This window comes from Pongo pygmaeus, chromosome 8 (assembly GCF_028885625.2).
Source record: "Pongo pygmaeus isolate AG05252 chromosome 8, NHGRI_mPonPyg2-v2.0_pri, whole genome shotgun sequence".
Lineage (NCBI taxonomy): Eukaryota > Metazoa > Chordata > Mammalia > Primates > Hominidae > Pongo > Pongo pygmaeus.
The window spans coordinates 103,737,259-103,754,827 of NC_072381.2; the positions used below are offsets into that span (position 1 = coordinate 103,737,259).

Here is a 17,569-nt window from a genome sequence, read left to right on the forward strand (position 1 = left end):
GGAGAATCAAATCTGGGAAGGTTTCAGGCTTCATGGAGGAGGTGATTCTTGGCTGGGCAGGTGGTGCTTTTCAGGCAGAGGCAATAGGGGAGTGAGAAGGCCAGGGAGCCTTTAGCCACCACATGCTGGACCTTGAGCTCACCTAGAGTAGAATGCCAGCAGCTTGGAGTGCACAAGCAGGAAGGCATGCAGGGCCTCCTCGCCGCCCCGCTCGGGGCTGGTGTTGACAGCTTGGATGACGTGCCGCTCCAGTGCCTCTATGCACAGCTCACAGAGCTGGGGGTGAATCAGTCGCTCCAGGGCCTGGCCAGGGCAGGAAGGGAGAGGAAGCCATATCACCAACAATCTTGCCCCACTCCAAGCACTGGGCTAGTGGGGACATTCACTCTGTCCACAGTGAGCTTGGACTCTGCACCAGATACTTGGAAACAGGTGGATTAAGACCCACCAGGTCCCAGCCTTCCTGAGGCTTACCATCTGGTCACTAGTCTCCAGTGGATGAGGCAAGGCAATACACAAGGAAATAAAGTAAATGCCATTTGTAAATAAGCACCAAGTACAAAATACACAGCACTAGGCTAGAGAGAAATAGCAGAGACCTCCTTGGGTAGGGTGTCCAAAGAAATGTCCCTGAATTAGGTCACCTTTAAACTAATATCTAAACAACCGGATGGCCTATCAGAGAAAAAGGGAGCGAGAGAACACTGCAAGTCAAGGAAACTGCGTATTCAGAGGCCCTGAGATGGGGAGAGAGTTTGGAATGGTGCTGTCCAACAGAAATAAAAGGAAGGCCCTATGCATAATTTAAATGTTTCCAATGACCACATTAAAAAAGTAAAAAGAAACAGTTGACATTAATTTTAATGATCTATTTCATTTTACTGAATATATCCAAAATATTATCACCATATGATATAAAAGCCTTATTAATGGAATGTTTTACATTCTTTTTTGTGCTAAGTTACCAAAATCTGGTATATATTTCACATGCATAGCATAACTCAATTTGCACTAGTTATATTTCAAATGTTCAACAGCCACATGTAGCTAATGACTATCATATTGGAAAGATCTAAATATAGAGTTTTCCTGAAACTTAAAGAAGTTTCATGTGACTAGCACTCAGTAAGTGTGGACAAGAGAGACATAAGATGAAGCTGGAGTGAAATAGGCAACGATAGCTCACACAGGGCCTGGTAGGCTTGGGAAGAGTTTGGATTTTATACTAATGGCATTAGGTCACCTCCTACAAGAAGTCTTTCCTAATGTCCCAGAAAGAGTTAACCACTCCATCTCTTGTGCCACCATGGCTTTTGATGAAAAACCTAATATGGCACCAGGATTCTTTATTATATCTTTTAGTATATACATGGCTGATTTCCCCTCAAGGGCAGTGAATGTGTGTTTATTCATCTCTTTATTCCCATGGCCTGGCACACCTCTTACCATATAATAGGTACTATATGTTTATTGGAAGAGTGAATAAGTGGGGGTGTAAGAATGAATTCCTTCAGATCTATTTTCCAGCTCATTAATTCTCCCTCTAGCTATGTCTCATCTGCTATTTAACACTTCCCTTGAGTTTTTCATTTTAACAACTATGTTTTCTTTTCTAAAATATCTGTACGGGTTCTTTTTCAAATTTGCCTGGTCAATTTAGAGTTTCTTCTTATTATCTCATTTTGTGATTCTACATTTCATATTTTTAAATATTTCATAGTTATTTTATATTCTATACCTAATAGTTCCAATGTATCAAGTGCCTTGGGATCTAAATCTGCTGGTGGTTGATTTTCCTGACTGTCACTCATGGTGGCTTATTTTCTTCCATATCTGATTTTCTTCAGTTGTGAGTTCACGTTTGTTTGATCTTTACCTTTCCTGCTTTAGCAGTGGTTTTCAAAGTGTGGTTCCTGGACCAGCACAATAAACAGCACCTGGGAATTTTTTAGAAATGGAAGTTCTAGGGCTGGGCACGATGGCTCACGCCTATAATCCCAGCACTTTGGGAGGCCGAGTGGGCAGATCATGAGGTCAGGAGTTCGAGACCAGCCTGACCAACAAAGTGAAACCCTATCTCTACTAAAAACACAAAAATTAGCCAGGTGTGGTGGCACGTGCCTGTAATCCTAGCTACTCAGGAGGCTGAGGCAGAAGAATCGCTTGAACCCAGGAGGCAGAGGTCACAGTGAGCCAAGATTGCTCCACTGCACTCCAGCCTGGGCAACAGAGTGAGACTCCGTCTCAAAAAAAAAAAAAAAAAAAAAAAAGAAATGCAAGTTCTAGAGCCCCCATCCCAGACTTGCTAAATGAGAAATGCTGAAAGTGAGGCCAAGTAACCTGTATTTAACAAGCCCTACAGAGGATTCTGACACACACTGGAGTATGAAAACCACTGCTTGCAAGAGAATTTGGTTTACCTCTTTAGGAAGGCAAGGAGTGCTACTGATCAGCAGCCACTTTAGTTTTTATTTTTAATTTTTTAGTTTTTTATTTACTAGGGCTTTATAAAAGGACCAGTAGCCACTTTGACTTCTTGGGGCTGGGCTTAACCTAGAGCGGCAGGCTCAGCTCTCCTATGCTGCTGCTGGCCTAAGGCTGTTTACTGGCTGTAGTGCTGGTATCATTTGCACTCAGGGAATCTTGCCTTTAGCGCTGTGTTTTTCTCCACTGCTTTCCCCTCCAGTTCCAGCTCAATATAATTTTGTGGGAAGAGGAGGGGAGGGTTGAAGGAACTGTCTTCAAAGATTTCTGTAATTTACAGTGAACCCAAAACTTACATTAAAAGTCTGTGTTATCCAGGATCAAGCTGTTTTACCATGGGAAAGCCCATCAGGGTACCCAACCCTCCATATGGCCAGAAAGAACAACTCTCTCTGAATACACGAGTTTCAGGGGCTGCTTGTGCCTTCACTCGTTAGGGTTAAACATGGTCTTAAAGCTGGACGCCCCCTCTGACCTGACAGCTTCAAGTCCTGAGGACTCCCACGCCCAGTAGTCACCTCCATGGCGAAGCACTGCTCCTGCTCCCGCAGGCGGCTGTAGGTCCACAGCAGGCTCTGGAAGTGCTCCCACAGCTGGACACGCTGCCCCAGGTCTGGGGGCCGCAGCCTGGGGGCACAGCCAGAGAGGGTGGGAGAGACCACGAGAAAGCTGGTCTCCCCCACACCCAACCAAAGGACCACAGTCTCAGCTCAGCATCAGAGCTTGGGGAGCCCATGTGACCTGCCCACACAGCTGGGAAAGGGGGCCAGGTCTCCTGCCAAGCTCTAGCTGTGGAGTGGGGTGGGATAGGCACGGAGCCAGAAGGCAGGCAGCTGAGCAAATCACCTCACTCCTCAGCCTCTGTCACACAAACACATGTCATACAAAGCCAGCTAGAGAGAGCCAGTGTGATGCTTAAGCTTCTCACACAGAGGCCACTGAACACAGAAAGGTCTGGTCCATCATCAGGGCCCTACTCAGGGTCGCAGCCATCTCGGATGCTGGCAAGGTCTGCACTGGCCAATTGGTTCATGTAACAAGCATCCGCCACCTGCAGCATTTGCCACTGAAACCATGACCTATCTGGGCTAAAATGACTCATGAAACAATGTTTGTGCATTTGAGAAATGTCTCGATGTGGGTAGTTGCTCATATCGCTACAAAACTCTAAAGTCCCAGAGCTTCACACTCTGCAGCTTTCCAATCCATCTTAGAGAATCAGGGGGTGGTGATACCATGAACTTCTCTTTTCTAGGTCTACATTTCAACTACAAGCCTTTTCTGGGGTCCCTCCCACCTCAGTGTACACTCTGAACCATGATTCTCTTTCCCCAAGTTCTTTACTGTGGGCCCAGAGACAGGTTTTAAGGTCTGTCTTCCTGAGAAAACCTTCACGAGACTGTATGAGTGTGCATGGGCTTGTGTTTTTCTGGAGAGAGAGTCTGAAGCTTGAGAAGCCAGAGAGGACTAGCTCAGACCAGATTTGTAATGACGGGCGATGATATTGGGAGGATGGAAAGAGCACTGGACAGAGTCCTGAGCTCAAATATCCAGTTTGGATGTGGCCACCAACCAGCTGGATGACCCCAGGCAAGTGAGTTCCACTCTCTGCTCTGTTTCACCAGATATAAAGTCAGAGGGTCAGACCAGATGGTCTCCAAGGTTCATTTGAGCTCTGTTTCTCTGACCTAGGGACCCAGCTGGGGGCAGTGTGTGAAAAATGGCAGCTTCACAGGGGCTGGGCACACGCTGCCTGGCCCAGCGAGGGTGTTCGGCAAAGGACAGAGGGTACCAGCTTTGAAGACTCACTCCTTTCGGATAAGCTGACCGTCCACAGTCACCAGCCCGACGTGCACTTCGAACAGGTACTTGAGCACATACAGCTTCCGCCGCAGGTCCCCCTCGCTCTCAGTGTGGTCGCCATTGATGGCAATGAACAGGCATTCTCCAAACTGCAGGCACAGGCAGGCCAGTGTCAGCCAGCCCCGAGGGCACTCCCTTCACCTGCCCTGGTCTCTGCAGACAAGCCAGGGGAGGCTCAGGTCCCAGGCGGGTTTGATAAGATGCCGTTTCTGCCTTCTAAAGGAGTCTAAAGTTCCAAATAAGAGAGGCCTGTGGACTCCCCATCAAGCTGAGGGAAGAGGAACATGGGCCCCAGAGCTACAGACTCACCAGGTGAAGGACATACAGGAAGTTGCCGTTTTCCGTGGAGAAGCAGGTGTAGGTGTCCGACAGCTTCTCCAGCATCGTCATGGAGGAGATGATGACCGGGGCTAGGAGTGTGCTGAGCTGGTCCTCCAGGGCAGGGAGCTGCAAAAATGGGGGAAAATTTCACAGCTTAGAGTGGGCCAGACACCAAGAACAAAGGAAGGGACAAGACCAGGCCTTGATATCAAGGGTTCCATAGTGTTAGACCCTCCTGGGAGGGTATCACTGTCCTGGTAGGGAGGAGGGCAAAAAGAGACTGCCCCCAACACTTTGGGTGGTGGTTAGGAAGAATGGGAAGGGCCACCTGGGTAATGGTGCTGTTTAGGCTCTGAATCTAGAAGGAAACATTAAGGAATTGGGCCTCATTACAATAGTGGAATGTGGGGAGCACTGAACCGGGAGCTGGAAGGAAGTTTGCAGCATGTACCAAATCTATGCTGTTTTTTGCAATAAGTCTACTTTGGAAAATTTGTCCTAAGGAAAATGATCAGAGATTGGGACAAAGATACATGCACAAAGATGTTCACTACTGCATAATTTATAATAGCAAACAACTGGAAAAAAATGTAAACATCTAGTATCAGTGAAATAGTTAAATAAATAGCAGTACATCAAAATTATGGAAGAGTCTATAGCCATTTAAAATATTAGAGTGTTTCAATGACATGGAAAATTCGTCTGATACAATGTTGTAGTTAAAAATAAAACAAGAATGTGAATACATAGAAAAAACGAAGTATTCATAAAATACCGAGAAAGCCAATACTATTAAAGTTACTTCTGTATAGAGGAATTAGGAGTGATTTTTTTCCCTCTATTTTTAAGTATGTTTCTGTACTTTCCCTATTTTCCATAACAAGCCTGCATTGACTTTGATAAGCTCTTCCTCCATCCATTCTCTCAGCTCTCCAAAAGAAGGAACAAAACAAATAAACAAAAACAAAAAGGAACTGGACAAGTTTGTTGCAAATGTGTGAATAAAATGGGATAAAGCCAGTGGAACAGTTACAACTCAAATTCTCCATAGTGGAATAAAAAGAAAGGAAGAAAACAGCAGACTTCCCTAGAGGATTTCAGGAGACGTGAATGAAATATGGGGAAGGCACAGTCCTAACTTGGAGCTGAGGAAGTCTACAAGAAGCTGAGTAAGACCTTGCCTTGAAAAGAAAGACAGGCAACTGGCCAGCGGGAAGGTGCAGCATTGAAGTACAAGTGGGACACAACTGTGGAGTAGGTTTTCCTGCCAACATTCGGGAACCAAGGACTGTGCCCAGCTCCCACAGTTCGTCTGTCAAGCTTTCACAGTGGCTCCTACTTATCATTCTGGTTCCAGCTCAGATTTTTTTTTTTTTCTGGCCACCACCCTCCGCCTCTGTCACTCCCCATCGCATACCCCATTTAACTTCTCCAGACTATTTGTCACTATCTGAACTCATGGTACTTATTTGCCATCTGGTTCACTGTACAACATCCTTCTTTAGACTCTAAGCTCCATGAAAGCAGGGATCATGTTGCTATGTTTACTGCTTTACCCCGAGAGACTGGCACATGATAGGTTCTCAATTAATATTTGGTTAATGAATACCCCACAGATAGGCGAGAATTCCATAAACAGGAAAGAATTCAAATATTTGCTGAATTATTCATATACCATGATTTTCTTGAACAAATTTTATTAATGGAGAAGTCACTTATGAATCTAGATTTTGATAGAAACTCATCTTAAAAGCAGTACAGTCACATACTGAAGAGCAATGTTTTGGTCAGCAACAGACCACGCATGATAGTGGCCCCATAACATTATACTACTTTATTTTTGCTATACCTTCTCTATGTTCATTCAGATACACAAACATTTCCATTGTGTTACAACTGCCTGCAGTGTTCAGTACAGTCACATGCTGTAGGTTTGCAGCCTAGGAGCAACAGGCCATACTGTACAGCCTAGGTGTGTAGTCGGCTACACCATCTAGGTTTGTGTAAGTACACACTATGATGTTCACATGACAAGGAAATCACCTAATGATGAATTTGTTATTAACAGAATGTATCACCATCATTAAGCAGGGCATGACTATAGCTTTTTCTGCAGGAATAGAACTTTTTTTTGGTGAGGGGATGACATGGTTAAGCTTTGTGTCCCCACCAAATCTCATCTTGACTTGTAATCCCCATAATCCCCATGTGTCAAGGGAGACTAGGTGGAGACAACTGAATCACGGCGGTGGTTCCCCCAGGCTGTTCTCAACTTGTTCTCGTGAGAATGAGTGAGTTCTCCCAAGATCTGATGGTTTTTTAAGGGGCTCTTCCCCGCTTTGCTTGACACTTCTTCCTGCTGCCTTGAGAAGAAGGTGCCTTGCTTCCTCTTTGCCTTCCACCATGACTGTAAGTTTTCTGAGTTCTCCCCAGCCATGCTGAACTGCGAGTCAATTAAACCTTTTTTCTTTATAAATTACCCAGTCTCAGGCAGTTCTTTATAGTGGTATGAAAACGGACTGACATAGTAAATTGGTACCGCAGAGAGTGAGGTGCTACTATAAAGATACCCAAAAATGTGAAAGTGACTTTGGAACTGGGTAACAGGCAGAGGTTGGAACAGTATGGAGGGCTCAGAAGAAAACAGGAAGATGTGGGAAAGTTTGGAACTTCCCAGAGACTTGTTGAATGCTTTTGAACAAAATTCTGATAATGATATGGACAATGAAGTCCAGGCTGAGGTAGTCTCAGATGGAGATGAGGAACTTATTTGGAATTGGAACAAAGGTGACTCTTGTTATGCTTTAGCAAAGAGACTGGCAGCATTTTGCCCCTGCCCTAGAGATCTGTGCAACTTTGAACTTGAGAGAGATGATTTAGGGTGGAAGAAATTTCTAAGTAGCAAAGCATTCAGGAAGTGACTTGGGTGCTCTTAAAAGCACTCAGTTTTATGCATTCACTAATAGATGGTTTGGAATTGGGACTTATGTTTAAAAGGGAAGCAGAACATAAAAGTTTGGAAAATTTGCAGCCTGATGATGCAATAGAAAAGAAAAGCCCATTTTCTGAGGAGAAATTCAAGCCCTGGCTGCAGAAATTTGCATAAATAATGAAAAGCCAAATGTTAATCACCAAGAGAATGGGAAAAATGTCTCCAGGGCATATCAGAGGTCTTCACAGCAGCCCCTCTCACCACAGGCCTGGAGGCCTAGGAAGAAAAAACTGTTTCAGGGGTTGGGCCCAGGGCCAAGCTGCTTTGTGCAGTCTAGGGACATGGTGCCCTGCATCCTAGCCATGGCTAAAAGGTGCCAACATACAGCTCTGGCTGTTGTTTCAGAGAGTGCAAGCCCCAAGCTTTGGTGGCTTACATGTGGTATTGGGCCCACAGGTGCACATAAATCAAAAATTGAGGTTTGGGAACTTCCACCTAGATTTCAGAGGATGTATGGAAATGCCAGGATGTCCAGGCAGAAATTTGCTGCAGGGGCAGAGCCCTCATGGAGAACCTCTGCTAGAGTGGTGAGTAAGGGAATTGTGGGGTCAGATGCCTCCACAGAGTCCCCACTGGGGCATTGCCTAGTGGAGCTGTGAGAATAGGGCCACCATCCTCTAGCCCCCAGAATGGTAGATCCACCAACAGCTTGCACCATGCACCTGGAAAAGCTGCAGACACTCAACACCAGCCTGTGAAAACAGCCGGGAAGAGGACTGTACCCTGCAAAATCATAGGGGTAGGGCTGCCCAAGGCCTTGGAAGCCCACCTCTTGTATCAGTGTGACCTGGACGTGAGACATAGAGTCAAAAGAGATCATTTCAAAGCTTTAAGATTTGACTGCCCCATTGGATTTTGGACTTGCACGGGGCCTGTAGCCCCTTAGTTTCAGCCAATTTCTCCCATTTGGAATGGGAATATTTACCCAATGCCTATAGCCCCATTGTGTCTTGGAAGTAACTTGTTTTTTATTTTACAGGGTCATAGGTAGAAGGGACTTGCCTTGTCTTAGGTGAGACTTTAGTCTTGGACTTTTTGGTTAATGCTGGAATGAATTAAGACTTTGGGGAACTGTTGGGAAGGCATGATTGGTTTTGAAATGTGAAAGGGACATGAGATTTGGGAGGGGCCTGGGACAGAATGATATGATTAGGCTTTGTGTCCCCATCCAAATCTCATCTTGAATTGTAATCCCCATAATCCCCACAATCCTCATATGTCAACGGAGAAACCAGGCAGAGGTAACTGAATCATGGCGGCAGTTTCCCCTATGCTGTTCTTGTGATAGTGAGTTCTCATGAGATCTAATGGTTTTATAAGAGGCTCTTTCCCCTTCACTCAGCACTTCTCCTTCCTGCTGCCTTGTGAAGAAGGTGTCTTGCTTCCCCTTTGCCTTTTGACATGATTGTAAGTTTCCTGGGGCCTCCACAGCCTTCTGAACTGTGAGTCAATTAAACTTCTTTCCTTTACAAAGTACCCAGTCTTGGGCATTTCTTTATAGTGATAAGAAAACAGACTAATACGGGGGAGATAAAAATATTTGGTGTATATAAAGGAGCATACTCATATATTACTTGATGGAATTATAAAGTAGTACAATATCTTTGAATGGCTTTTGACTAAATATTTTTATTTTTAGGAATTTATCCTAAGGAAATAATCTGACATGAGATAAAATTTAAGCACAAACATTCCTTAAAGCAAGAGTGATATAGCAAATTAGGAGCAATATATATGTCCATATGAAGAAAATGGTTAAAGGATGATACACTGATTCATGTACTTGAGTGTAATATTTCTATTAAGAATTATGCTTTTGAGACTATTTAAGAAAATAGTAGAAATATCTTGATATAATGGCAAGTGGGAAAAAAAAAACAGGCAGTAAAACTGTAAATGTGGTATAATCCCAATTATATAGAAAAAATAAAGACCCAAAGAAAGTATATTAAAAAGCTAATAGCTCTGGGTCGTGGAATTATAGGTCATTTAAAAACTATCTCTTTGTATTTCCAAATTTCCTACAATTAACTCATTATTTATATGACGAGAAAAGAATGTGTTGCACATTAACAAAAAAAACTTTAAAGACCACCTTTCCTTTACACTATTCATTTTTAGGAACTGAAAATTCAGCAGTTCGTTCCTTTGCCAGGTTTTCAATAAAGAGGAAGAGAAAGGCCACCAAATAATTTGCTTCTTAAGATGACATAGTTGTAACAGTAGTTTAAAAACTGAAATACTTAAAAATTCTTAATTTAAATATTATATGTATTGACTGTTAAAAAATAAAAAAAGCCTAACAAACAGTTAGCTTAAATAAAACCACTTGAATGTCTATGATCTCTGATATCTTGTGTTTGCCTAAAGACTGTGGTGAGAACATGGGTGATGTTGATGGTAAATGGACTCCCTGAAGTGGAGTCGGCTAACTCATTGGCTGGATGACGACACCCCTTAGAACAGAAAGGGCAAGAGAGGCAATCAGTCCATGCTGCTGCAGAAATGTAAGAACACCTTCCACTGCATCCCCAATAAAAATTATTTTTAACCCAAAATTAATGTGGAAAACATTTTCAAAATAAATTACTCCTTTAAAATGTAGAGTGGAAATTATGTAAGTGAAAATGACAAGTATTTCTGAGTTGTAATGTTAAAGTGTTAAACTGGATGTCCACATGCAAAAAAAAAATTAACTTCAATCCATAGCTCGTACCACACACAAAAATTCAAAGTAGATCATCTGACCTGATATAAAACCTAAAACTATAAAACTTTCAAAAGAATATGTAGAGAAAACTCTTTGTAAGTTGGGCAAAGATTTCTTAGATATAACACTAAAAGCATAATCCATAAATGCAAAATGGATAAACTCGAGTTCTAATACTTCTGCTCTTTGAAAGATACCATTGAGAATACAAACACAAGCCACAAACTGAAAGAAAGTATTTGTAAAACATATATCTGATAAAGGATTTCATCCAAAATATATTAGAAGCTCTCAAAACTCAGTAAGAATAATAAGAAGAAACAATCAACTCAAATAAAAACTGGGCAAAAGATATGGCAAATAAGCACATGAAAAGATGCTCAAAATCATTAGTCATTAAGGAAATGAAATTTAAAACAGTGAGATTCTAGTGGACATCTATTAGAATGGCTAAAATTAAAAAGACAGACCATAGTGTTGGTGAGGATATGGAGGAACTGAACTCTCAAACACTACAGGTGGAATCAAAAATTATACAATCACTTTGGAAAAGTTTGGCAGTTTATTAAAAAGTTATACATACACCTACATGATCTAGCCAGTCTATCCTAAATATCTGTCCTTGGACGTGAAAGCATCCATGTATACATAGACTTGTATGTGCATGTTCATAGTTGCTTTATTTGTAATAGTCAAAAACTGAAAATAACACAGATGTCCATCAACAAGTAAATGAAGGAACAAATGGTGGCATCCTGATACAATAGATTACTACTCAATGACAAGGAATGAACGATTGATACATGCCACAACACAGATGAATCACAAAATAATTATGCTGAGTGAAAGCAGTCAAACCAAAACCAAACTAAATCCAAGCACATACTGTATGACTCCATTTATATAAGGCCATATAATACAAACTAATCTATCATGACAGAAAGCAGATCAGCAGTTCCTACGGGATGGGGATGGGAAAGAAGGGATTACAAATGTTTGAGGTGGTAGATATATTCCTTTTATTGATTGTGATAGAATCATAGGTATATACATATCAAAGCTTATCAAATTGTGCACTTTAAATATGTGCAATTTATGGTATGTTAATCATACCTTAATATAGCTATTAAAAAATTAACGTGTTCAGCTTACGTTAAACTTTTTGTTTTTTTTTTGCTCTGTCGCCCAGGTTGGAATGCACGGGCACAATCTCGGCTCACTGCAGCCTCTACCACCTGGACTCAAGTGATCCTCCCACCTCAACCTCCCAAGTAGCTGGGACTATAGGCACGCACCACCACACCTGGCTAATTTTTGTATTTTTTTTGTAGAGACAGGGTTTCGCCATGCTGCCCAGGCTGGTCTCAAATCCCTGACCTCAAGCAATTGGCCCACCTTGGCTTCCCAAAGTGTTGTAATTATAGGCGTGAGCCACCATGCCCAGGCTTGTTAAACTTTTTAGGTTACAGAAACTGATAGCTCCAAGTTCTTCTGTTACGTGATTAAAATTCGACTTCTTCTTGCCCTCATTTAGTCCAGAGAGGAACTGGTGGGGTGTGGGGGTGGAGTCACCGAGCTCAGAGCATCAAGAGGCCGACCTTGAGGATGAGGGTCTAGGTGTGAAGGATGCTGGACCCCACACAGCACCCTGCTCATGCTGCCCAGGACAGGGTGAACACAGGTTTTCCTGCCTCTCTGCCTGCTGGTAGTTTTGTATGGTTCCTTCCTATCCACCCCTCCTGGGACTGCCTACCCTGCACTCACCTCTTCTTCCTCATTCTCTGACTGCCTGAACTTCAGCCGAAGACTCTCTTCAAACTCCTCATCTGTCCAGTAGAAGAGGACCTCTGCACCCTCAGTGGCCACCAAGACACACTTCATCTGCCAGGGAAAGGCAAGGTCAAGGTCAGCCCCCAGCCCCAACATCCATGAGCTCAGCCTGAGTAACGAAGAGGACCCCAACCTCAGCAAACATTCAGTGAGCCCTTTCTGCACACCAGGCATCACAAGCGCCTTCCATTTTTGTTGCACCCTCACAACTGGACAAAGTAGGACTCTTCAGGTACCCCCATTTTAGAGAGCAGGACGCAGGCACAGCCTGAAATGGCAAAGCTGGGATCTGGACCCAGACCTGTCTGATGCCAAGGCTGGGGCTCTTTCCTCTGTGGTATCTGGTCCCTCTCAGCACAGCATCAGACCCACCACGGGGCCTACTGGAACCAGACTGGGACAGGAAGGGACCCAGGTCTTAGCCTAGACATGGAGCCGAATGCCCAGGGAGGCCATGCTCATGGCAGACAGTTAGTGCCTGGTGTGGATCGGAGGGTGCTGGTACACCTCCATCTCTGGGCAGTCCGGAGATATCTCTCCCTCAGATAAAAACAGTTCCAGGGCTGGGCACAGTGGCTCACGCCTGTAATCCCAGCACTTTGGGAGGCCAAGGTGGGTGGATCACCTGAAGTCAGGAGTTCGAGACCAGCCTAGCCAACATGGTGAAACCCTGTCTCTACTAAAAATACAAAAATTAGCCAGGCGTGGTGGCAAGTGCCTGTTATCCCAGCTACTCGGGAGGCTGAAGCAGGAGAATTGCTTGAACCCGGGAGGCAGAGGTTGCAGTGAGCCAAGATTACACCACTGCACTCCAGCCTGGGTGACAGAGCAAGACTCTGTCTGAAAAAACAAACAAACAAACAAACAAAAAACAGCTCCAGAAGATGAGCCTCAAAGCCCCTGAATTTACTTCAGCACCACAGAAGTTTTATTCAAATGCTGCTCTCCCTGCTTATGGTGAGAACAGAGGCTGCCTAAAGACCCTGTACCTAGTAGGCTGCAGCTTCCAGGGCCACAGCCACCAGTGTCTTCAGCCCTCCCAAATCTCCTTCCCCAACCCCCTGCCACACACACACACCACACACTCTGTGCTTGTAAGAAACATCTTAACTATTCACCCACTGGAAGATCTTTAATACGGCTTCCCACCCTGTGTGCCATGGCCCTCTGGGTACGGCAAACCCTTGATCTTCTAAAACTCTTGGGGCAGCCTGACCAGGCTGGTGAGGGCAGTGCTCTAGGCTGGCTGCTGCAGCTGAGAGGCCTCAGGCAGTGGTTTCAAATCCTCTTAGGTGCCTTAGGGTGTCACACAGATATAATCATGTGGTATGTATGCTAAGCCATGACAATGATTAGGAAGCTCTGCTGTAACTCTCACACAAGCAGATTTCCAGTTTTCTTGGGAGGATCACAGCATCTCCAGGTCTTGTGTTCCGTCACCCCCATGTCCAGCTTGGTGGTCCTTACTGAATTCCTCCCAAACTAACTCGGTGCAACTGGTCCCAAGGTGTTTCTGGCAAATGCCAGGAGACATAACAGCACAGTGAAGAAGGAATGCAGCCTATTCGCACAGAATTACTCAATGCCAAGGCAGACACTGAGAGTGCAACAGGTGTGAAGAGGAGGTTGCTGGGAGAGGTGGGTGGACCTGAAGAGGCTGCTCTGGGATTCTCAGGTACATGTGACAAAGCTGACCAGAGTGTATGGGTTAGGGAGCAGCGGGCTATGGAATGGAGGCTGTGGTTGTGAGCGGAGAAGTGACCGGCTGGCTGGAGATGGGCAGGTCAAGGTCATGAAGGCAGTCATCTAGGTGCGGGTGTCGGGTAATGAGTGCTCACCCCTTGGTGGGGGCCGGGAGGAGCTTTAAAGATTCAGCAGGCTGTGATGACCCACCTGGATGTGAGGGGTGAAGGAGAGGTGAGGCATCAGGATGCGGGTGGCCTCAGGATGCAGGGCTGGGGAGGGGATGAGCAGGTGTGCAGAGCCCAGGAGCACTCAGCCCACTGCCTACCTCATTCCATCTGCCTCCCAAAGCCCCAGGGTGGATGCTGCCTGCCTCCCTGTCCTCCCCAGGTGGGGCAAGATCATCTACCTTGGCAAGGAGCACAGTGGAGCATCCAGACAGCCAGAGGTTCAGAAAGGGCTTGCAGCAGACAGACTTGGTGACTGGCTCATGGGAGAGCAGTGCAGCATCCCTGGTCCTGCAAATGCTTAAAACAGAGAGAATATGAGGGCAGGCAGATGCCCTGGTCCTGACTGCTGCCCGTTGCAAAAGGACAAGCTGGAGAAGGGCTGTGTGGTCCCTGGTCTCTCCAGGCCCTGAGGCAGTCTGCTAAGAACATATCTGGGATCCTGCCCCTCACCTCCCATAATGGAGAATAGAAACCCAGCCAGCACAGCCCTTTGCACAGAGCAGGTGCCTACTTTTGTTCCTTCCTCCTTTGTTCCCATGAAGTGCTCTCACTTCTGCGGGTCACCCAGAGCTCCCCAAGCAGCCCCAGGGAGCTTGCTAGGAGTGACTGACGGGAGACAGCATAGCACATCCCAGGCGGTGAGGATGCAGTCCCAGTGAAGTGAGTGGGGATCCTGGGATGATACAATGAATGGAAGGAAACTAACAGGAAAGGCATCTGGGACCAAGTTCTAGTTGTGGCTTTGCCTAGTCGCATAAACCTCTCTGAGCCTCAAACTCCTGCGGAGAAATAGAGCAACATCCCCTACTCTACCTCCCTACAGGGTCAGATCATGGGAGTGACCAGGCAAGCTGCAAAGTAACCGTAGCAAACTGCGTTCTTACATAGGTGTGGGGATCATTATTCCTATTTCCCAGCTTCCCTTCGTCAAATAACAGGATTAACGAATCTGGTTCCGGAATCATTCATATTTGGATAGAGGGCAGGAGCAACAGAAAACTTAATTAGGAAGTCAAGCACTGTGAGCGAGCAAGAGGCAAGTGACTACCCGCCACAGAGACTGCTGTTACGAGTTCGGCCTTTAGCAACCGAACCCTGAGACGGGCTCCATCACCCACATGATTGGCCCGAATGCCATATTCCCGAAACAGGGGAATGCTTCCCAAAGGCTGCTGGGAAGAGAACCTCGCCAGTGTCACATTGTGACTTCCGCTTCACCTCGCTATCTTGCCCTAGAAAGGGAACTCGGAGGGGACTCAGTGGCGAAAGGAGCTCCAGATGGCGGGGGGGCCAACCTGGGGCGACCTCCAGCGCCCACTTTCACCATCTGGACCCCAGCAAACCACCCTGTGGCCCTTGGTCCTGTCTTCAGCAGCTCTTTCTGGGGTCCCACACCTTCGGAGCCCGGCCCTGCCCCTGAGTCTCTGGAGAGAGCGAGTCAGCGGCTCGCCGCCGCGGGGCTCCCGTTTGCCTAGCACGCCAGTTTCTGTCCAGTTTCACCCCAAATCCCCACCTCCCCCCACCCCCGAACCACCTCACGGCCACCCTGGGAAGGAGGCTTGACTTGTGACATCCACCCTCTTCACGGCTGAGGAACTTTGGCTCCGAGCGAGGAAGCGACCGGCCCACAGCCACACGCCCGGAGTGGGTGAAGCTAGGGGTGGGCCCGCTCCGGGACCCCTAGGGCCCCTCCCCCACTTCCGGGAGGGTTGCGGGGGGCTCCGGAGGGAGGATCGCCGCCCCCGGAGGGGACAGCCCGGAGGCCCACGTACCGGAACGCGGCCCGCACAGCGCCCCGCCTGCAGGAGCCCCGGCGCACTTCCGGGTAGGAACGCGTGATCGCGCACGTGACCGCCCCGCCCCGGGAGGGGCCGGAGCCGCCGTCGCCTTCCGCAGGTTCGGGCCCCGCCCCTGCCAGGCCTTGCCCATGCCTTATTTTACAGAAGAGGAAACGGAAGCTGAGAGAAGAAATAACTTGCTGAGGGGCCGAACCAGGCTCAGAACCCAGGTTTCCTGGCTCCTCAACTGATCCCTTCTCTCCTCCCCATGCCCTGGAACCCTAGGCTTTGCTTAATGAACTGAAGTTCTGGGGCTAGAGCTGTCCTTTTGTGACTGCTCTCCCTGACCTTTGGGGAGGTGACACAGCGCACAGAAGGGCTCAGTTGCCCCCAGAGTGCCAACGCTGGAATTTCTTTATAGGAGTTCTCCATCTATTTTGGGAGTGGAGTGCACATTAGGAGTTTTGTGTTGAACCTATGTTTGCAATATTTATTTTAAAAAATCATATGTGTATTGGAGATGGCTGGAAGTGGAGGGGGCGCTCTGGAAGGGCCTAAATCCCTGAACAGTCCACCCCTCAGTGCCTGGGTGCCACCTGGGAACTTTGAACCCAGCCCAGCAGGGTACGGATTGCAGGAACTGGCTGGGGATATAGTAAATTGAGCATCCCTTGGGGGAAAGGCAGAGGCTAAGAATCAATACCTCCACCACTTGCAAATCAAAGAGAGCATCACTCCCCCCAACCCACTACCCACACCTTCCAGACCACCTTAGGGCAAATTCTTCCAACTCCCCATCTACAGCACATAGCCCTACCACAGGCATCTCTTTCCTCAGCCCACCGTTGAGATCATTCACTCACTATGCTTTCAGTGGTTGAATGAATTCCTCAAATGGATATGCTGTTATTTACTTATTCATTCCCCTACTGGTAGTTTCCATTTCCCAAGAGCAATGTATGAGGATTCTGATTTCTCCACATCCTCACCAATGCTTGTTACTGTTGATTTTTTTTTTAAATATAGTAACCCAGCGTGGAGTGGTATCTTGTGATTTTATTTGCACTTCCCTGACGTTCGGCATCTTTTCATGTGCTTTTTGCCTATTTGTGTACCTTCTTTGGAGAAATGTCTATTCAAATCCTTTATCCATTTTTAAATTGTCTTTATTATTGAGTTGTAAGAGTTCTTTATATGCTCTGGATACAAGCCCCTAATCAAATACTTGATTTGCAAAAGTTTTTTTCCCATTATGTGGCTTGTCTTTTCACTTTCTTAGTGGTATCATTTGTAGCACCAAAGTTTTAAATTTTTATGTAATCCAATATAATCTATTTTTTAGTTATGTACAGGTTTTTTTGTGTCAACATGTTTCTTTTTTCAAATTTGTTTGTGGTAAAATACATGTAATGTAAAATTGATCATTAAGCATTTTAAGTGTATTGTTCAGTGGTGTTAACTACATTCCTAATGCTATGCAGCCATCACCACCATCCATCTCCACAGCTCTTTTCATCTTTTAAAACTGAAACTATATCCATTAAGCAATAATGCTGGCTGGGTGTGGTGGCTCACGCCTGTAATCCCAACACTTTGGGAGGTCAAGGTGGGCGGATCACGAAGTCAGGAGTTTGAGACCAGCCTGGCCAACATGGTGAAACCCTGTCTTTACTAAAAA

The 17,569-nt window shown here is 46.0% G+C and overlaps 1 protein-coding gene across 6 annotated transcripts in view; it reads right to left on the minus strand.

Moving 5' to 3' along the window:
* The window catches only part of HPS1 (HPS1 biogenesis of lysosomal organelles complex 3 subunit 1), a 32,369-nt gene extending 15,071 nt beyond the window's left edge, over positions 1-17,298 (minus strand). For 2 of the 6 annotated variants that reach the window (XR_010127455.1, XM_063670137.1), the window contains exons 1-7: positions 14,625-15,355; positions 14,293-14,410; positions 12,135-12,251; positions 4,657-4,794; positions 4,294-4,436; positions 3,003-3,111; positions 143-303 (exon numbers count right to left, since the gene is read on the minus strand). Coding sequence is in view for 5 of the 6 variants with exons in the window: in XM_063670137.1 (XP_063526207.1) it covers positions 143-303; positions 3,003-3,111; positions 4,294-4,436; positions 4,657-4,794; positions 12,135-12,251; positions 14,293-14,410; positions 14,625-14,869 (1,031 nt within the window). In the remaining variant the exon portion in view is untranslated. Of the gene's footprint in view, positions 1-142; positions 304-3,002; positions 3,112-4,293; positions 4,437-4,656; positions 4,795-12,134; positions 12,252-14,292; positions 14,411-14,624 lie in introns of all 6 variants that reach the window. The other 4 variants (XM_054503549.2, XM_054503551.2, XM_063670138.1 and 1 more) reach the window with 3 other exon arrangements.
* Between the last annotated feature and the right edge of the window lie 271 nt (positions 17,299-17,569).